The sequence below is a fragment of the Scleropages formosus genome, chromosome 13 (genome assembly GCF_900964775.1).
Source record: "Scleropages formosus chromosome 13, fSclFor1.1, whole genome shotgun sequence".
NCBI lineage: Eukaryota > Metazoa > Chordata > Actinopteri > Osteoglossiformes > Osteoglossidae > Scleropages > Scleropages formosus.
Genome location: NC_041818.1, coordinates 14,632,300 through 14,654,332, shown reverse-complemented (window position 1 = coordinate 14,654,332; position 22,033 = coordinate 14,632,300). Strand labels below are relative to the sequence as shown.

Genomic DNA, 22,033 nt, shown 5'->3' with positions numbered 1-22,033 from the left:
CCGGTCCAACCCACTGCACCACCGCACCCCCAAATACATAGGAAACAATATTTTTTAAAACTTTTAATTCTGTGCTAACAATATACAAACATTTTTACCTTGCTTTTGATTAGGATGTGGAGGAAACTCATGGGGCTCACAAACTGGAAGGCCTTTTAATTATTCATAAAATAGAGCCTGTAATAGAAGAGAAAAACACCAAATGACACATCTAATGGTAATCTGAATATCAGTGACTAGCTGCACACTCAAACTGGGTCTTATAAATTGATACATTTTGCATTCTAAGTCCTCTAAAACAATTAATCTATCATAGTTTACTAATAATACTGCTTTCACCATCTGTCTGTTTCTTTCATCCAATTCTTCTTTACAGGGAACTTTTGAGGTCAGTTCTGATATTAAGACAAAAATTAATCAAATAATACATCAGATTAGTCTAAAATGACTGGCCCATTGGTACAGCAGCCAGGACTGGGGCCTCACAGTGCCTGGGCTGGGTGTTCAGACGTGGGTTTGAACCAAGCTCAGTCTGTGTGGGGTTTGGATCCCTATGTTGTTGTGTAGGCTGCTGTGGTTCCATCACAAAAACATGTCAGTTGGTCGGTTTCCTTCTGAAGAGTCATGGTGGTACCAGGCAGAGCCAGTAAGCCCAAACCTTCCTATTCCCACCCATGTGTGCCAACTTCTCTTGAGGAATCCTAGGTTTTTCCAGACCGCCCACCCACACACACACACACACACAGATTGACTGAAACCGCTTGTCCAAAGTGGAGGTCGCAGCAAGCCAGAGCCTAACCCAGCAACACAGGGCACAAGGCCAGAGGGAGAGAGAACACACCCAGTACAGGACATCAGTCCAACACAAGGCACTCCAAGCATGACTCGAACCCCAGACCCACCAGAGAGCAGGACCCAGCCAAGCCTGCTGCGCCACCGCATCCCCCTCTTTTTCTATACCAGCTGTGATAATCTCTCCAGCGCGTCCTGACCTGGGTCTGTACAAAAGACAGGTGTTTCAGGTAAATTATTGTGTAAATGTGTGAGTGATTACTGTCATAACCTGACATACTGTCCATGCCATGGCCTACAGTGACTCGTACCTTGCGGTTCTGGGATAGACTCTGGAGCAGTACGACCCTACCATGGACAAGCCATTATCGACACACAACAATGGACACCTTGCTAAAATTTCAGGTCTATTATAGCCATGTGAACCAGCATAATGCGAAAAAACGGTTAAAAGTTGACTACGCGGCCGGGTACACTTCAGTGAAAACTTGATAAGAAACAAAGAGATGCGGCGCTCTGTTTTCGCATATGTCTGGTTTCCCGTATCTGCGGAGCGCACGCGCACACACACGCACACACACACACACACACACACTTGCTATGCAGTAATGAGAGTGAACGGTTTGTCAAAAGCAGCGCGCGTCTCTTTGCTTGGCGCTGTCGCAACCCTAGAACGGGCGTGACGTAACCCCGCGAGGATTTAATGAGTTTCTCGCGCTGCCAGAAGACCACCGCGTATTCGAAAAACGCTTGGTCAACGGGAAAGGTAACGCTTTCTTATAATATTTTTTTCAACTAATCTGAGCAACCTTTTTCTTCCATTTTTATTTTTTGTCCGTTTTCCCTTTTCTGTTCTTATTATTTTCTCTCTTTCTGAGGAAAGTTGTACACATTTTAAAACGCAGGGTGCTTCCTCACATCGCTTTTCGAGCAGAGCGGCGAGGCGCGCGGGCGCAGCGCGACTAGAGCCGCTGGAGCGCAGATGGAGACGATTGTCATCGCGAGAGATTAAGTGCGGTAGTGCGCGCGCTGTGCGGTTTGTGTGCTCCATTGTCAAATTGGTTCCGCGTTGTCTTTACTATCTAACTTCAATTTTTAGAGCAAACTGCCCCTTGCTTGTTTCAGAAAGAATGTAACTGACAGAGTGTCAGCTTTAGATGTTAAACAAAAGCTGTGATTTTCCGTTCAAACAACTGCTGTCATGATAATTAATATCTTTAAAATGTATATATTAATATAAATATTCGCCGTTTTTTTCTTTCATACTATGAATCATAGGGCTGCTGTGCAGTGATATAAAAATTTTTGATATTTATTGTGACAGTTATCTAGTAGTAGCAGTAATTAATTATCTTGATATACTCCAGTAAAAAAAAAAATCAAACAAAAATCAAATGTGGATCCAATACCGAACACGTTATCATGTCGATCTGCTTTAAGTTCAGTTTTTGAAAAAGGCTTCTTACTTTCTGTTTACTGTAGTAGATGAGCCCCCAGTGTAATTATTTGCATTTATTTGTTTTGCTGAAGCTACTTTCCCAGAAAGATTTACATTAGTATTTGTTTATCAGACTGATACATTCCAATGTGTTGCATAGCTGTAAATTCACATTTTCTCATTTGACAGACACTTTTCTCCATGTGACTTCCACTCAACCCTATAGTACTATCAGCCCACTCCTTTCTACGCAAAGTGATTTACAGTGCTAAATACACTACTTACAATGAGTCATCCATACACCAGTGAAACACACTTTCTGTCACTCACACACACTATGGGTGAACCTGAACAGGATGTGTTTGACCTGTAGAAGGAAACCAGAATATCTGAAGGAAAGCCACGGAGACACAGAGAGAGCATGCAAACTCCACACAGACTGAACAGGGATCGAACCCACTTTTCCTCAGACCACCCAGGTGCTGTAAGACAGCAGCGCTACTTGTACCACCACACAGCCTGTGCAAAAAAGTGGATTATATTAACAAAAGAATTTACCCACCAGAACCCCGGCTGTAGCCTAAAATTGCCAAGCCAGTGGGGTCAGATACCATTGTTAAGAGCAGGGATTGGGACTTCATGGAGCAACTGCACTACCTGCTGCCTCACTGCTGCTGACATAGTGGTTTGAGCCTTTTGAATCCCACCTCCTACCACAGAAGGTACCTGTACCAATAAGGTACCTAACCTGAATTGCTCCAGTAAAAATGATCAAGTTGTATAAATAGCTTAACAATGTAAGTCGCTTTGGAGAAAAGTGACAGCTACATGAATACATGCAGGTGTGCACCAGTGTGGCTGTGAGACAAATCAGCTCAAGATGGACAGGCATCAGGTGTGTAGGGTGTATGGAAGGCTCTGCAGCCCTTAACATGGACTTCTGCATTTCAGCATGAGGAATTAGCATTAGATACAATGTGAGGGCTCTCCAAAAAAGGATTGCTCACAGGGTGAGCGTTGCCTCTAGGAGACAGTTGTGTATAAACTGTGAAGAGCAGTGGCATGTGAGCAGCAACATTATGCTACTTCTCAGAGGCTAATAGATACTCTGAAGAGGGGATTACTGATTAAGCTGGATAAATCCCAAATCATACAATACTGAAACACCTACCAGAAAAATTTCCGCCAATTGTATTTTTATGATGTGTTGAGTGCAGTCGTTTTACATGCACTGCCAGTGAATTGCTTCTTGCACTAATAGATGATGATGTTATTCATTATCTATTGTTTTGAAAATCCAGCACGAATCCTGTATTGAAAATCCGTGGGAAAGTATGCATACACTGCCTATCAGGGGACTAATAAACAATCTGAGACAGCCCTGGGATTTGGGCTGTGCAAATAAACATGTTGCATTAAAGAAAGACATGACCCTTGATACCATTTTGGACAATATCTGTAAATTCTTAAATGCTTTGCTTGCAAGTTAATTGAAACTTTGCAAGTGTATCTTCTTGTTTGTTCATGCTGTGAAAAATCAGTCTCTTTAATGTCCAACAAGCATCGTGCACAGACAAAAAATGTATTCATGCAAAAGTCAGAGGCACAGCTTCGATCGATGTTCTGTTTTATCTGTATGGATTAGAATGGGGGAGGGCACAGGGGCGTGGTGCTGCAGTGGGTTTGGCCTGTGCCTGCTCTCTGGTGGGTCTGGGGTTCAAGTCCCACTTGAGGTGCCTTGTGACGGACTTGTGACGTCTTATCCTGGGTGTGGCCCCCCCCCCCCCAGCCTTATGCCCTGTGTTACTGGGTTAGGCTTTGACTCACTGTGACTCTGCTTGGAACAAGTGGTTTCAGACAATGTGTGTGTGTGTGGATTGTAAGACTCTTGATAAAGTGCACATTGAGTAACAGCTATCAGGAAGTGGTAGCTAAGAACTCAGAGGTGAACCAAAACAGGAAAAAAGACGAGATATTTAAGGTAAGGGCTCAGCTAGGTAAATGAGGGAGCACACCTTTTGGAATGAAGTGCATAATTGGGTCCGAGTCTTTCAACGTAAATTAGATGGTGCATGTTCTCATTTTGAAGGTTTATGCCATGCTAGGGGTTATGTATGGTGTAAATATTCATGCACCGTAACTTTATGATCATCCCCAGATAAGCCTTTACGCAGCTGGTACTCCGGCATTGTATGTGAATGTTTGCGTACCTTATTTAAAGAAAAAATTGTAGGAAGGTGATCAGGATCCATCTATCCTGAGTTTTATGCACCTACTCGAGTGATGAACATCGGTGCATCAAGTGGAAAGTAATAAACTAGGTTTACTTAAGAATCACACATCTGCAACTATGTCTCTTTCTCCTAATGTAATGTACAAATTATATTATGAGATGTACGTTGCTTTGGAGAAAAGCATCTCCTAAATGAGTAAATTATTCATTTAGCAGATGCTTTTTTTTGTCCAAAGTGACGTACATCTCAGCAAAAGTACAATTTATGCATTACATTGAGAGAAGGAGACATAGCTACAGACATGAAGGTCTCAAGCAAACCTAGTTAGTTCCCTTCCACTTGCTACGCCGAGGTTCATCGTTCAAGTAGGTGCATAAACACAGACAAATCCCGATAACTACACCAATTTTTAAAAAAATTTTTCCAATAAACTTGACAGAAGAGTGAGAGCAAAACAACTCATGAGTTTCCTACGTCTCTAGGAACTGATTTTAGAAAAGCTTTGAACACATGTCTGCTGGTTTCCTGTTCAAACCTTTTGAGCGGATGACTAATTGAAAAGGAGAAGTTTACAGAAAATGTAGTCATGGTTTAGAGATAGTAATTTTTCTTCCTGGAAATATGTAATATTTTGTTGCAACTGTTATTCAACTGTGGTGTTCTAATACTTTGCATACTGCCCAAGGTGTGCGTAGGAAAATATATACCAAATGTTTATGCTATTGGGGGTGCGGTGGTGCAGCAGGTTTGACCAGGTCCTGTTCTGCGGTGGGCCTGGGGTTCGAGTCCCCCCTTAGGGTGCCTTACGACGGACTGGCATCCTGCCCTGGGTGCGTCCCCTCCCCCTCCAGTCTTGCACCCTGTGTTTCTGGGTTAGGCTCTGGCTTGCTGTGACCCTGCTTGGGACAAGTGGCTTGTGTGTGTGTGTGTGTCTGTGTGTGTTTATGCTAAACTTATGAAATGCATTGTGAAATAACATCCAACCCTGTTCAGCAAAAGGCATGGTGCATAAAGGAGATCTTAGCTCAGAGTTATCTTAGTAAGCAGAGGGCTGCAAATGTCACAGCTATGCTTTTCTCATTCTTGTGTATTTTCTTTTTGAGAAAGAAAGTAATCACATTAGCGTGCAGTAAAAATGTTCCAAATTCTGGGCAGAAGCAAGAAAGCAGAAAGATCAAGGTTTGCTTGTTTTTCATGATTCACAGCTAGATAGACAAAGATTAAAGAACCTCAAAAAGAGATAAAGCTGTGTAGATGCTACATGCACTGAAACCTCAGGGCATATTTTGTATGATGTGCTGTCTCAGCAGCACTGTTCAGCATCAGACACAAGACCTGCTGCATTAATAACTCCCTGCAAGTCCAGCCCCCACGAACCCAGAGAGAGAATAGCCTGAGATGACTTTCCATGTCTTACCAGAACAATGTAAAAACTGAGTAAAGCTATCCCATGTGATGGTGTGACTTTTCTTTAAACTTTTATTTTTGTGATCTGGATGATAGTGTCATTCAGGTTGACATGTCATGGTCTTTGTTGTAGTAACGGAGTAACCACCCAGCAATGCGTGTCCTGCTGGTGACCCTCCGTTGGTGAAGTTGTATCAGCATGGGTTTTGCACAGGTATCCTACATGCGGCTGTTCTTCCCACTGATCTCTGCAATACAAGAAAGAAATGTGACTGTCAGCATTTAACCCCCCCATCATCCTTAAGGTAAAGCTGCTGGAAGAGAAGAGGAGCACAGATCGCTGTGAAGAACAGCCATGTGTAGGACGTCCATACAAAACCCCAACTTCATTGACCCTGATTAATTAGCAAAGCTCACCAATATGCAAATAATGTGGTGGTTGAGAATCTGGAAAAACAGTGCCTCTGAGCCTCTAGTTGTTTTTCTCGATTGTCAGCCACCGTATTATTTCCCCTCATTTTATAATCTATTCTGCCTGGCAAAAATACAATTTAAAAAAAAAAAAAATTGTAAGTGACCCTCCCTCTACCTCCTGTGGGAATGTAGAGGGCAGTGTAACCATTGGCATTGTGTAGTTTGTGATCCTGAATTCCACTTTTGGACATGTTTTCACCTTCTACTGTGGCTTTCTTTCACTCCAGTGGGGACCTTCTCAACCCAAAGTGGTCCCTTAGAGTTTAGGGCCCTCTGCTACTGCTATCAACATTAACTGACTAACGCATCTTGAAAGTACTCATACCTTTTTTCTCTACATGCAAAAATCCACTCACTGTGCTTGTTCAAAGTTCTTTATTTTTTTAATGGTCTTTTTTCTTGGTGCATGAAGATCAAATGGAAATTCCTGGAAATATGCTTCCTTTTCTCTGGATCCTCTGGTGGTCAAAATATTAAACTGATACCTGTTACACAGATCTACGCTGTTCTCTCTCTCTCTTATTTGAATTTATAAAGGAAAGCATGCATTTTCAACAGCTTTCAGCTAAAACATTTTAGAAGCATTTATCACTTTCAATGTATATCAGTAGAATGGTTTTTATGGCAGATTTTTCTGTAATTTACTGGTTTCCTCATGATTCCTACAGATCCTCATAAGTGCCAGCAGACGCCAAATAGGACAAGAAGATGCAGGAAACATACTGCCCCATTATCCAAGACATGATTCGCTCCAATTTTTCAGACAGGAAGGCAAGTGTAGGCACAGTGTGTCTCCATGGCCTGGTCTCGGCCTTTGGCATCTTTGAGAACGTGCTAATCCTCTGGGTCATCGGCTTCAGGGTTCCCCGCTCAGTCCTCAGCATATGGATCCTCAACCTGGCTGCATCCGACCTGCTTGCCACTGCCTCGCTGCCTTTCTTCACACTCTACCTGGCCAAGGGCAACACTTGGATTCTTGGCACCACTTTCTGCAAGATCCACTCCTCAATATTCTTCCTCAATATGTTTGTCAGTGGCTCCCTTCTGGCTGTCATCAGCCTGGACCGCTGCCTGGTGTCATTGCGGCCGGTCTGGGCCCAGAACTACAGGGATGTGCGCCTCGCCATGGCCGTGTGTGCTACCCTCTGGGTTCTGGCCTTCCTCAATACCGTGCCCTACTACCTGTTCCGTGACACTATCAAGCGACACGATGGGAGGATCATTTGCTACTATAACTTCATGCAGTTCTTTCCTCCCGGAGGAAATGCCACACAGCTGTGTGCAACTCGACAGGATGCCATGTCCATTAGCAAGTTTTTCATCGCCTTCCTGCTCCCCCTGCTGGCCATTGTGGGAAGCTATATGGCCGTTAGCTCTAGCATCACTCGCCGCGGCCGAAAACGCACCTACCGCTTCTTCCGGTTGGTGGTTGCAGTGGTGGTGAGCTTTGTGCTCTGTTGGATACCTTACCATCTGTTCTGCTTGCTGGAGGCAGTGGCACATTATAGGCCTGAGCTGCGGCGCACTGTAGACTTGGCCATGCCTCCCGCAGCCAGCCTGGCCTTCATCAACAGCGTGCTAAACCCTGTGCTCTACGTCTTCAGCTGCCCCGACTTCCTGACCAAGATCCGTCAGTCACTGGCCTCAGTGATGGAGAGCGTGCTGGTGGAGGACATGGCTGACGCTTGCTACCGCCGCAGCACCGCCCGCTCCTCTGTTAGCACCAGTGAACTACTGCATCGTGGACAGATGGTGTGCGTCAACCCAGGCCATGGAAGGAGTGGTGATGGGGAAGAAGAGCACCCTGCTGTGTTTTGAAGATGGTGCCGCACATCCAAAGATAAATCTTTTTTCGAGATGCCATACTGAGGGTCCACCCAGGACACAGTTCTCCTTCTTGTTGCTCTTTGACCTCATCATGTACTACATCTGTTTCCAAGCTTTCTTCCTCGTTACTGATCTTCAGTTATGTTTGACCCATGTTCCAAACCACCACAACCTTACACGTTATCTGTTAGACTCATAGGACAGGTATGGACACCTTTGCCTCATCTGATATTAAACCTGACTTCTCTGATACCACACCCCTTTATGAACATTCTAGACCATCATGTTCTTTGATATGAAGAAACCAGGTGGATTTGTGCTTTAGGTGCTCTAGGTCTGGGAGTGGAAAACTATAGTATCATTATAAAGCAGTCCTGTTTTGCGATTTTGGTGCGTTTTCTGTGTTGTACCTCTTCTTGCAGTACTGCTATGAAAACTGACGAAGTGTAGTATTTATCATAGTGCAATACAGCTATACTATTTGTCTGTTGTGTAGTCATAATTATGTTATTCTTATAGTCCAATAAATAAGTCCTTTTTATTATGTGCTCATGTTGTTCTTAATTCAAAATGTACTTATATATAATAAATCATACTGCAGTATCCTTGAAAAGAAATGCTTTATAATTCCTCCGTTACAACGTTTGCACAACTACTTTGTGTTCATTGTTTTTCTCTTCTATGCCAATGTAGGCAACAACTGTTTGTTGAGGCTGAAATAGAAAGTCTTTATATCTACATATTGCAGAGGTTACAGAAAGCTGCTCGGGAGGAGTGTGAAAGGTGGAGTAAGCAAGACCCCTTGTGAGCACATGATGAAACTGTAGGAGATGAAGGAGCTGGAGTGGAACATAAACTAACTCAAAATTGAAACGTCCATTGCGAGATGTGATTAAGAAATTAAACAAATGTTGAAGCCCCATTGCAAACGACTTAAAAAAATAAATGTATAAAAAACCTGAAGGAATTAGATTCCAGAGAAATTCACATAATAAACCCCTTAGGGTTCATAGGACATGCTTTGCATTAAAATGAATACTGGTAGCAATGTGGATTTATACACATTAAAACTGAGCAGTTGTAAATGTCACCCGTGTGGCTAGATGGATGGTAAGTTTCCCCGCTGGCAGCAAGAGACCATAACATGGTTATGTTAGCAACATGGGTCAAAATGAGCTTTAGCAAACCTTCTCCAAATATGGGAAAAAACTTTTCAGCCATAAAACACTGGATGCACAACATCCAGTTGGGCTCACTATGTGTAGGGTGAAACACGTGGACTTTGAAGCTGAACAACGTACTTACCCTGAATGGGTACTTACTCATTGCTAATTAAGAAAAAAAATTTAAAAAGTAATTAACACAGCAACAAAAGGTGTGGAAGAAGATGGCTTCATGTTTTTATTGTGTCCTTGGAAGCAACACAAGTGTTCGTCAATAATGAGTTAGACTTGTGGTGATGTCACTCTAGAATCATCCACTATATCAGGAATCATCTCAATCTGGAACAGTGAGAATCTGAAAGAAATACGATAATTTCTGTTTCCAATAAAAGAAATTGACATATTCTCAAGCCATTCTTTAGCCGTTGATACCATAGTGTCCATAATGAAGCCATCAACACTAAACTATCACATATTGAAACAAGCTTCCCTTCGCGAACCTTGTAGAGAAGCAATAAATGAACTTGCTTGTACTGAAATGAATAGATTACTTCACAACTCCTTCTGGTAAAGTCAGCGGCACAAAATAAAACTGATCTTTCATCTTTACGTGTAATGTGTGAGCAGGTGGAAACACTGACATGCAGTGGGTCTTTGTGTAACTGACCAATACAACCCAGTGAAAGCCGAAGCATGGATGATGACCTTGTTGACATAAATACCGACCAGAGGCATAAATACAGCCGGCTGGTCGTCAGCTGTGTAAACAAGGTTCTGTTGCTCAGTGGGAGCACAGCGCTTCCTTGTTTGGTTTAATTCCTCCATTTGAATACAAATAAACATTTGTTTATATTTATTATTATCTATATTTATATATCATTTATATATTTATGAAAACAAGGAACCATGATGTTCCAGGCCTTTGTACATCTTCAAGCCTTTATACAGCAACTGCTATGAGCAGGCTTATCACTAAATTAAATGTTATATTACTTTATAAGTTTAATAACGTTGTTTGATTTAATACATCCGTTGAAGACTAAATGATGCTTCTGCTAAGACTACAGAAAATTCATATTAGTAGCTCATCACATTATCTTTAGTAATATTATCCTCTAGACTGTCTTTTCAAATGTGAAATCTTTAGTCCATGGGGATAGAGTAATTTCAATTACAAGTATTGCCTTACAAGATTGCCTTGAGTTATAGTACAGGCTCAACATGAGACAGTAAACCTTTAGAATGATTTCATGCACATATTAATATCTATTCCAGAGAGATGGACATTTTTAATATGACGTATTGAAAAATAAAGTAACATCAGGGGGTAGGGGAGGCTTGGTGGGGGGTGAAGTTAATAAAGTCAATAAAGTCAATAAAGTAAAGTTCTTTCACCATTTTCTCCACAAGGGGGAGCAATTTTGTCGGAACTAAAGAAGTGAAATAAAGAAAGATTTTATTTTCATTTGCAAGAATTGCATTGTTGACTCCCCTGTGAAGTGATATTTTCTGCGTTGTTTTGCTGAAGTGCAGTTTTTGGGGAAGCAGGTGTCATTAGGGACCAAAAACATTAACAATAGTACAGTTTTATATTATAAATTATAGATAGTACTGCTGGGGTGCCCACTGTGTGGCGGGTCTCCGGTTTGAGTCCTGCATGGGGTGCCTTATGACGGACTGATGTCCCATCCTGGGTGTGTCCCCTCCCCCTTCGGCCTTGCGCCTTGTGTTGCCGGGTTAGGCTCCGGTTCTCCGCGACCCCACTTGGCACAAGCGGTTGTTGACATTGGTTGGTTGGTTGGTAGTATTGCTAGGCCTTACACCCAAATACTGTATTTATGTGAGAAAACTAGGCTTTCTTAAACATTCCCTCTTTGTAGTGACTATAGTTAGTTGAAATTTTCGTTGCACTCTCAGAAACTGTTAGGTCAACTAGAGCTACCTGCCTTTCCCTGGTCCTCATTCTGCTCATTCCCCCCTACAGTGTTTGACACTGTCATTCACCCAGTCCTATCATCCTCATTAGAAAAGCTTGCAATCAAGTGAGAAAACTGAAACACTTGAGTCTTACGTATCAGGTAGAACATACCAGGTGCTTTGTTGTGGCGCCTTGTCTTCCCCTCATTCCATTTCATCTGGTGTTCCACAGGGTTCTGTGCCTGGCCTTTTACTATTTATATCATTTACACCATTTATATAACTTCTCCTATTACTCATATGCCGATAATACACAACTCTTGTCTTTTCCTGCTGCAGCTACATTCATATCCTCTTGTTGTATTGTAGCTTGCCTCTAGGACATGTCTGCTCTGATGACTTATTACCATTTACAATCCAGTTGCTCCGTGATGTAAATCTTTAACCTCTCAGCAGATCTGTCCACCTGTTGGAAACTTTCTGTCAAACTGGACAAATCACTCATTTTATCCACTTCATCAGTCAACAGTCTGGGAGTAACAATCACCTCATGTCTGTGCTTCTCCCAGAACATTGAAGCCATAACCTGATACTGTGGATACCTCCAACATACCATCTGTAGGATCTCCCTATATCTCACAACATGCTTACACTCCTTGTCCAGGTTGTGGCAATATCTCACCTGAACGATTGCATCTCCCTCCTGTCCGGTCTTCTGCCCTCTAACATGAAGCCTCTCCAGCTGATCCAGAACGTTGTAGCATGAGTTGTGTTTGACTTGCCAAAACATTGTCATGTATCTCCCCTCCTAGTCTCTAAACGACTGGCTTCCTGTAGCTGCTTTTATCGAGATCAAGATGCTGGTTTACAGCCTACAAGACGATCAAAGGACCTACATCATGTTACCTAGAGGGCCTAATTTCTCCCTCCCTCTGAACAAGAGCAGTATGCTCCACCACTTTGTAAAGTGGTCCCACACACGAAAGGTTCAGAACTGAAAGCGCATATGTTCTTGATTTTTAGACTCTGATGAGATAGAATGAACTCCTTTCCATCTTTCCTTCAGTACCATAGGGGGATTTTCAACATTCAAGATTTTCAACAGTTCTATAGACAGCTACTCATGTACTGAGCACTAGCAAAAACAGTGGTATTCGACAAACAGACTGTGGTTTAAGAACTAGGTCCTCATTTATAACTCATTGCTGTGGTGAAATTCACTTCTGGTTACTCTGAGCTGTATGTTTGGTAATAAGGGTAAACTAAAAGTGTAGATACATACCAAAGGAATGAAGGGTTACCATACCAAACACAATGGTGTTTATGTAGCACAATCTAAAAAGTTCCAAAAGGGTGACCCAGATATTCTAGAATTAATGTGAATTATCATGTAGTTCAAACGTCTCAAATCAAACTTTTGTAGTGGAGAAAAGTTAAACGCTTGAGTAACTCACATATTTGTAGAGGAAGCCTCTCACATGGACCAGATAAATTAAAAGAAAAATCCTTGTCAGACATGTAAGAGTTAAAACTTGTGCTCCATCACTTCATGAAAGACAGAATTCAGGATGTAGTGTGAAAAGAATATAGACTTTTTGTTAAAGATCTTTGAATAGTTGAATGAACAGTGAAACTGAACTTTGGAGGGGTGGAAGTCGGGCTAATGGACTAATCAGTAAACTTATGAAGTATATGGGTCCAAATACTGAGTATTTTTTAAGATGAAGAAGATGAATTGTGCCTGTGTGGCTCTTGGCTGCAGTGTGGAGGAAGCTGTGTACCCATGTGGTCATGGGTAGCTGGGGAGCCCTTAATTCTTCAGTGAGATAACATCCGGAAACAGCTCAAAGCTGTGCAGGAACTATCTGGTAAACTGACCTGGTTATAAACAATGAAATTTATGAAAATTTGAAAGAAAAAAAAAACTTTACAGCAACTTTACTTAACCTTTGGACTGGTACTTTATAAAATTTATTTGACATTAGACTGAACATTATTTAAATATTTGTTAGATAATAAAACAGAAGTAAACCTCACCAAGATAATATTTTATACATGGATAGTGATAGACAGCTGCACCAGGAGAAGAATTACAGAAGAACTACAGAATATACAGCAACACAACCCATGTGATATGTTCAACACAGCAAATTAGTGGCAAACACTAGTGGCAATTTAAACGTTTAAGTCATCTGATGCATTTGCTTTATTTACCTTACTTAATACGTTGATCACAAAGTGATATGTACAAAACAAGTAATAAGACAATAATACTGCAAGCTAGATCTGCTTGTGGTACAGAGTCCTACTGGCATGATTCTGTGCACAGCTCAGTATCCACCTGGCTGACTGCAAACTCTCATCGCTGTGCAACAAGGGGAAGATTTCCTCAGATACTTCATGCACCCAAGACAATGAGGACCAGTTTGTGTTTCCCAGGCCTCTTTCTCACAGATTTGGCCAGTTTGGTACAGGTGTGACACCAACCTGCATCCGTGCTGTAGGCCTTGTGGAAACTCACTGGTGCAAAACTTTGGGAGCTCTTGATGTTTACATTTTTGTTTCACAGGTCAACGCTGTGTTCCTGTCATTGATCTCAGCTGGCGTCTTCTCTCCGGTGTCTTTACTGCAACCCAGGCAGGGCAGGGACTCCTTGAGCTTGTGTCGGGTATCAGTGCACATGAAGATGTAGAGGAGAGGATTCAGGAGGTTGTTGAGGCTGGTCAGCCCGTAGCACAGGCGGTAGCACAGGAAAAGCGCCTGCTCCAGTTGACATTTGTCCTCAACCAAGAAGAATGCTACAAACTTATAGGCACCTACCAGGTGATAGGGCCCAAAGATGACAACAAAGATTACAATGATGATGATGAGGGTTCCCACAATTTTGTGGCGGTCGTTGTCAAGGATGGAAGGGGAGTTCCGCAGGGCAACGGCTATGCGAGTGGAGGTGTAACTGCAGAGAATCGGAGGAAAAGAGACAGCTACGTCACATCCATGTAGTGTACAGGAATGCAGGAAATTGTGTCATGATAATCTAAATTCAGTGTTTCACCACAGTGTTGTTTTATTCTGTAGCTCGTGTATCACTTTAGCATAACGAGTTCTGTACAAGTACGAAGTCAAATACTAATGCACAGCTTGCCAAATTACAGAGAGGTCCCTCAACAATCCGGTCTCAATAAAGTCCTATTTCTTCATCATCATTCACCCATCCATCATGATCTTTGTTCAAAGCAGGATAGTGGTGGTCTGGAGTAGATCTTTAGGCATAGGACACAAGGCAGCACACACCTTAGACATAACACTAGTCCATGGATGGGCTGATATTTCATAAGGCAGTCACACCCACATTCATTCTCTTGCATATATATATATACACACACACACATTGTCTGAAACTGTTTGTCCCAAGCGGGGTTGCGGTGAGCCAGAGCCTACCCCAGCAACACAGGATGCAAGGCTGGAGGGGGAGGGGACACACCCAGGATGGGACGCCAGTCTGTCACAAGGTTCCCCAAGCAGGACTTGAACCCCAGACCCACTGGAGAGCAGGACCTGGTCAAGCCCACTGCATTGTTGTGCCTGCCACCATGCTCCCCTCTTGCATATACACTCAAAGGGCAATTTAGAGTGACCAGTTCACTCAGGACCTAACACATTAGTAAGTTGAGGAAGAGTGATTTATTCATCTTAAATTGATTGTGAGTTAATAATTAAAGTGACTTTCTAGTTATAAACAAAGTTACCAACAGACTTCTGATTTCAGTAATGTTCTCAGCTGAGGATCCAGTATATTCATGTTCTCAAATCTAACGTGGTGTCATTTATTATTTAAATGATTTACATTTTCTTCTTTGTTACGCAGGGGCGTGGTGGTGCAGCTGATTTGGCTGGGTCCTGCTCCCTGGCGGGTTTGGGGTTCGAGGCTGATGTCCCCTGCTGGGTGTGTCCCCTCCTTCTCTAGCCTTACACCCTGTGTTGCCAGGTTAGGCTCTGGCTCACTGCAACCCTACTCTGGACAAGGTGTGTGTGTGTGTGTGTGTGTGTGTGTGTGCTTTCTTCTTTGTAGGTATGAAGATACCTCTGCTATTTTTTGAAATATCCAAAATTTCATTACAATCATACACACTCAAAAGAACACTGGCCTGACTGGTTCCATGCTCTGAATAAGGACCCTGCTTGACCTGCTGCTTATTCCTGAGGATTGGTCACCATGGACATCTAAGTAGCTGGTCTGAGTGATTAAGAGAATTGGAGGAGAGCACGCACGCACGCACACACACACACACATTTTCAGAACCACTTGTCCCATATGGGGTTGCAGGGACCCGGAGCCCACCCGGCAACACAGGGCGTAAGGCCGGAGGGGGAGGGGACACACCCAGGACGGGACGCCGGTCCGCCGCAAGGCACCCCAAGCGAGACTCGAACCCCAGACCCACTGGAGAGCAGGACGCGGTCCAACCCGCTGCACTACTGCGCCCCCCTTGGAGGAGGGCATGATAAAGAAATAGAACTCATCACATTTTGTATGAAGGGCTGATGCTTCTATTGCTGGTTTCCATTTACTCTTGTGCTCTACCTTAAAGGAGTAGGTCCTCAGTCCATTTGGATAGAGTTCACAAATAAAACCCTTTTTTGTGTGGGAAACCTGCTGACCTGTCACCCCTGTGCCTCCTATGTGGCTACCTCTGCCCTCAAATGACCACAATACACAAACACACATATACACAGAGCAGCGGTGACACAGGCAGATCCATGACAGTCACACACAAAGAGTTTAACGCAGACATAAAAACATACATGCGTTGTGGTCTTACCCTAGGACTGCACAAGGCAGAAGGAAGCCCAGTATCACAGTTGCAATCTTAAAGCAGGCATATCTCTGGGTAACAGGATAATTCTCAAGGCAGAGGCAGCTTGTGTCGTCGTACACTGTGGGGTACAGTCCTGTCATGCAGAAGAAGAACATGGAGATCCAGATGACCAGTCCAGACACAATGGCAACCCGGACCTGGCGGACACCACGACTGCTCAGGGGGTGAACAATGGCCAGGTAACGGTCCAGGGCGGTGAGGCACAGGAAGCCCACGCTGGCGTAAAGGTTGACATAGAAGATATACGCCAAGGAGTTGCAGGTGAATGATTTGTACTCCCAGTGGTGCCTCTTGTCCAAGTAGAGCATCCAGAGAGGTAAGGTGAGTAGCTGCAGCAGGTCTGACAGCATGAGGTTGAACAGAAAGACCAGCTGGATGCCTCCATTGGAAAGACCCACTTTGTAGAGTCCCCAGAGGGACAGCAGATTGCTGGGCAACCCCAGTGAGAAGGCCACGCTATAGATGCTTTTTAGGCCTACAATATCCACATGAAGGCTGAAGTTGCAGGTTTTATTCTCCATTCTTCAGCAGCCACCAAATTTAGGCTGAATGGAAACCTTTAAAAGAGATCAGCTTACGATAAACTTGTTCTAGCTTTGATCCTGTGTGATAAAAGTCAGCAGAACCCTCGAACAGATTCACCAGTGTCAGAAAAGCAGTTATATTCCGTATTCTGAAAACGGCAGTGTTCACTCCACCAGCAAATATTGTAAGAATGAGCAGCATGTGGAAACGCAATCCATGCCCCTACAAAGGAAGTCTTCATGCAAGCAATCTTCTGTGCGATGATATCTGCCCAGCTGCGAGTGACACCATTTGTCTTCCGTCTCTTTTCAGCTGAGAGGTTCCTCTCCCGAGGTTCCTTTCTACAGCAGCATCCTGGTCTCTGATCTCCACAACTATGACCATGCCCAGGAACTCTTCACGAGTCAGCTTCTCACCTCATAGATTCTCCGTACACACACTGTTTGTCATACCAAGTACCACATAAACCCTCAGGAACAGTGTGCTAAGGAAATAGCGTGGAAATCAATGTTGAAATTGCTTGCAACATGGTAGCTCAGTGTGACTTTTTTTTTCACCCAAAATGTTCCTTCAGAGGCTGAGGTAATGTGATAAACTGTGAAAAAACGTACCATCAGGCACCCCTCCCATTGCCATCTTGTAGTGAGGGATGTGTCGTTCTTTATCGAAACCACTTCCTGAGCTCTTGAATGCCCCTCCCCACGCCCTAAGTGTCTCTAGCTACTTTCATTTGCAGATGTGTCTAGATGTATATGACATTTGTTTCCATTTATTTAAGCGAGAGTGTGTGAGTGTCTGTGTTCGGGGTCTTTGCGCCCAGTTTTTAGTATGCTTGAGTGAGTGCTTCAGAACATTCAAGTGACTCCAGCAAACAAAGGTCTCTTCAGTTCGACAGTCCGAGTTTACACTATTTGCCTCATTTGAAAAATTCTTCAATGAGAAATCGAGGCTGGAAGTCAAATGCAGAAGTTACATTTCCCTTTCCTGACTGAACTGCCTCCGTGTGTGTGTGTGTGTGTGTTTCTACTAATGTAATGCACACGTTATATTTTCTATAACATGTATGTCGCTTTGGAGAAAAGAATCTGCTAAATGAATAAATGTCAATGTAAATAAGTGTGTGTGTGTGTTGGGGGGGGTTATCATAAAAAAAAATTCCCAGAATTCAAGACTTAATCTTTCAAATTAAGTCTTAGTTGCAACTTCTAGCATAAAAATAATGTTGGAATTTCTAGAAAAGCCATTCCATGGATGTCAGAACAATTTATTGAGACATACTTTAATGTGCGGGGGTGTGGTGGTACAGCAGATTTGGCCACGGCCTACCCTGCGGTGGGTCTGGGGTTCGAGTCCTGCTTGGGGTGCCTTGTGATGGACTGGCGTCCCGTCCTGGGTGTGTCCCCTCCCCCTCCAGCCTTACACCTTGTGTTGCTGGGTTAGGCTCAAGCTTGCCGCAACCCCACTTGAGACCAGTGGTTTGTGTGTGTGTGTGTGTGTGTTTTCAGCAGCTGTATTGCTTATGTTTGCAAACTACTTTCTGAGGAAAGGTTCAAGTACTCTATCTAGCATACCACTGAGATAACATCATGAACAAGCCAACAACCTAAAATGTGTTTATTTTCACGTTTACTTTGGTGTAGTTTACATTGTCATTTTAGTTCACTTTTAGTTTCACATTTTTCACTTTTATTTCCAAATATTATCCAACTGTCTAAATGCTTGTCAACTTGTTCAGTCTTATGAAGGTTTTGTATGAATTGGAAAGTTTTTAAGAACATAATGAAATATTATGAAAGTCTGGGTTCCTGTTAGATCTTTCTAGGTTTATTTCCCATCATTTTCTTCATTCACTTACTTAGCCCTTTTAAATCAAGTCAAATGAGAACACGTTTTCATTTAGACTTCAGCATATGTTGACTGCTTTGTGAATAATACACTAAATTCAAGGAATAATTGCTTATGTTATCTGAAATCTCACTTTTCACAAGAAGAGAGATATACAGTAACTTTTCCAATCACAATCCCTGGAGCAGGACCAGATGTTTATATTGTTTACAGGCGCTTAGATTACTACTCTGAAAATATACTGTATGAACGTTCTTGTGGCTCGTTTTCAGGCTGCCATGCTGTGTAACAGTATGAGTAAGAGCAATAGTTGTAAGTAGTTGTTAGAACAAGGCGAGAATGAAATACAGAACAAAGAACAATAAATTTAGAAATGATGATGCAACTCTACTGTCTCATGTCATCAAATTCTGTGAACCATATTCAGTAATCCTTGATGGAGTGTCACTAGTTGGAAAATCCCATGTCCTGCTGTTGTACCCTTGACCAAAGCTGTTATGCTAAATTGATCCACTAATACTGTAGATAAATCATTGTAAGTAGGTTAGAGTATAAACATAATTGTAAGTGCCTATAACAATAACAATTTCAAAAGTTAGATAAAGAGTGAATACACACACACTTTCAGAACTGCTTGTCCCATACGGGGTCGTGGGGGACCGGAGCCTACCTGGTAACACAGGGCGTAAGGCCGGAGGGGGAGGGGACACACCCAGGACAGGATGCCAGTCCGTCGCAAGGCACCCCAAGCGGGACTCGAACCCCCAACCCCCTGGAGAGCAGGACTGTGGTCCAATCCACTGCGCCACTGCACCCCCATAATAGGGAAAGAGTGAATATGTTATTTAAATCCCTCTTTGTTGGAATTTCAGCTAAACTGCCATCCTTATAAAAGCATGTGTTAACAAGAGTTCCACAGAGATGGGAACTGGATTTTAGAATTCCAAATTCATATAAGGTCTGTCCAGAAAAAATACTTCCATATCAGTTTTGGGACGCTCTAACTCTTTTTTCAGTAAATGATGGTCTAAAATGTGAAAAGAACGGCATGGGAAAATGGACCATGCAAAACAGCGCCTAAAAATAACTCACTTTTAAATGGTAAATGAATAGATAGATAGTGTCATGGTTTCCCACATGGAAAAGAGGTGTCGGACCCAATTGCAGTGCTCAGGGTGGTTTATTCAAAGGGCAGTTCAATCTCGTAGTCAGAAAACAGGCAAAAAAGGTCACTGAGGCACAAATGTAGTTACAAGGAGAATCCAAAAGATGAAATCCAAGAAAGTCATGAGTCAGGGAAGCCAGGGAGACAAAGACAAGGAGGGAAACAGACTAGGAAACTGGGACCACAAAGGGGGTTGCAGAAAACAGGTTTTAACACAGTTATCAAGTAAGGCTGAACTAAGGTTGCACAAACCATTGTGTCCAGAGCCACCCTTTATAGATAGATAGATAGATAGATAGATAGCACATTACACTGTACTGGCCTTCAGATTTCCTGAATGAAACCAAACTAAATTCATACAAAAAAACATCTTGCTGGCCCTTCACAATTCACTGTATATAAATCATTTCTTCTGAACCGCTTGTCCCATACGGGGTCACGGAGCCAACCCGGCAACACAGGGCGTAAGGCCGGAGGGGGAGGGGACACACCCAGGACAGGACGCCAGTCCGTCGCAAGGCACCCCAAGCGGGACTCGAACCCCAGACCCACCGGAGAACAGGACCCGGTCCAACCCACTGCACCCCCGAGTTATAAATCATTTCCTTACAGGAAATTTGGTTTCTGTAAATGAATGAGTACAGGAAACAGGTGAAAGCATGATCTGAGACCTTCTCCTACAGACTGTTATTTTGACTATTTCTGAGAAATTGCAACTCTGGTGAAGGCAACATTGCTGGAGGACACAGTTAACTGTACTAACAATTCTACCCCTGAACTGCAATGATATAATTTACGTTAGAATGCTAATTCAGCTGAAACTTGAAAGAACAAAACAACTGCACAATAAATCTCATTGAACTATAAGTGAAGTAAGATGTTTTCAGTTTATTAGACTTAGTAGGTAAATGGATTTATTTCGCATTTTGTGACTATTATGCTATTATTTGCTTGCATATGGTTCATGATGGTGTTCATGATAAAAAAGTACATATTTCCATATACATTAATCTTTCTTATCTAATACTTAAGCAAATTTACATGTACTTTACATTTACACTTGCATTTCTTTAATTTAGCTGATGCTTTTCTCAAAGTGACTTCCAATGAACTCTATGTAGTGTTACCAGTCCACACACCTTATTCACCAAGGTGACTTACACTACTAGATACACTACTTACAATGGGTCACTCATCCACACATCAGTGGAACACACTCCCTCTGCCACTCACACACTATGGGGAACCTGATCAGCATGCATTTGGACTGTGGGAGGAAACCGGAGCACCCGGAGGAAACTGAGATTCAAAGCTAAGATTCAAACCAGATTGATTAAAACTCTCATGTGGTGTTTACTTACCACTGTGAGAGTGTATTTTTTGCATAAATGTATACGTTAACTTTAATCTCTACCATAGAAACACAGGCACTTTCAGGGACTTATAATACTAAAATTCAACAAAGCAACAGCTTAACAAATTAGTCAGAAATAAAAAAGAAATAAATCATTATCATAGTCTCAAACATAATTGTAATTTATACAAATCTGAGATAAAATGATAGAAATGAGAGCATGGGATGAGAGGGCTTGACTGACTTAGTCTGGAAGGTATTTTCTCTGTGGTCTCAGAGGAAGTAGTGACGGGGTTGTTACAGGCAGGAAAGGCAAGTCTCAGCTGAAGAAAATAATTGCATGGTGGATTCTTCATGTTCCAGAACTCGTACACAAATAATGGGGTCGTACTATTACTCTGACATTAAGCAATGGACTACAAAAAACCTACGGAAAACAGACTTGTGTAAGAGGTGTTGCTGATGAACAACAAATCTGCATGCTGCTTTTTATGACAGTATATCACTTGTTCACCAGCATAATGCAAGGCTCAGTTTGTGCAGGTTTTTGTGGTATCTTTAAACTGTACTTTCAGTTTCCTCCAGTTTTTCCCACAATTCAGGCAATGGACCTCACTCATTGGGACAAACAGGAAAGCCTGTGTATGAGCTGAGGCCACAATCCAGAGGCCCTACCCTACAAACTGGAAGAGAGGGGAAATGCAGGTAGGAATACCAAACTGCAGAGCTTGGCATATACTGGCTATGAAAGGGACAAAAACACTCCTTCCTGCTGAAGTTTTATTTGTTTTAGCTGTTATTCACCCGACACCTTTCTCTGAGACAATTTACAGTGCTAGGTTTGTATAGTAATTTACTTACACTTTCCTCATTTATACTGCAGGGTAATTTTTAATGGAGCTGCCCAGAGTAAGTACTGTGTCTTCCTTAAGGCTGTTACTGTAGTAGCATGGGAGTGGCAGTAGACCCAGTAAGCACCACAGCCAAAGTGTAATGGAAATGTACACTTAAAAAC

General features: G+C 42.7%; 2 protein-coding genes across 3 annotated transcripts; one reads left to right on the top strand and one right to left on the bottom strand.

Moving 5' to 3' along the window:
* Positions 1-1,414: 1,414 nt before the first annotated feature.
* Positions 1,415-8,632, top strand: LOC108929702 (prostaglandin D2 receptor 2). Of its 2 annotated transcripts, none has more exons than XM_018744401.1 (2): positions 1,415-1,558; positions 7,014-8,632. In XM_018744401.1, the coding sequence occupies exon 2, from the start codon at positions 7,054-7,056 to the stop codon at positions 8,161-8,163; it is 1,110 nt and encodes a 369-aa protein (XP_018599917.1). In that variant the 5' UTR covers positions 1,415-1,558; positions 7,014-7,053; the 3' UTR covers positions 8,164-8,632. The 2 variants fall into 2 exon arrangements, with proteins under 2 accessions (XP_018599917.1, XP_018599918.1); XM_018744402.1 differs by lacking the exon at positions 1,415-1,558 and adding an exon at positions 4,074-4,211.
* A 4,528-nt stretch (positions 8,633-13,160) lies between these two features.
* Positions 13,161-16,982, bottom strand: LOC108929704 (probable G-protein coupled receptor 132). The gene is made up of 2 exons (XM_018744405.1): positions 16,073-16,982; positions 13,161-14,205 (listed from the first exon to the last, which is right to left on the bottom strand). Exons 1-2 carry the CDS (start codon positions 16,648-16,650, stop codon positions 13,803-13,805), a joined length of 981 nt encoding a protein of 326 aa, XP_018599921.1. The 5' UTR covers positions 16,651-16,982; the 3' UTR covers positions 13,161-13,802.
* Between the last annotated feature and the right edge of the window lie 5,051 nt (positions 16,983-22,033).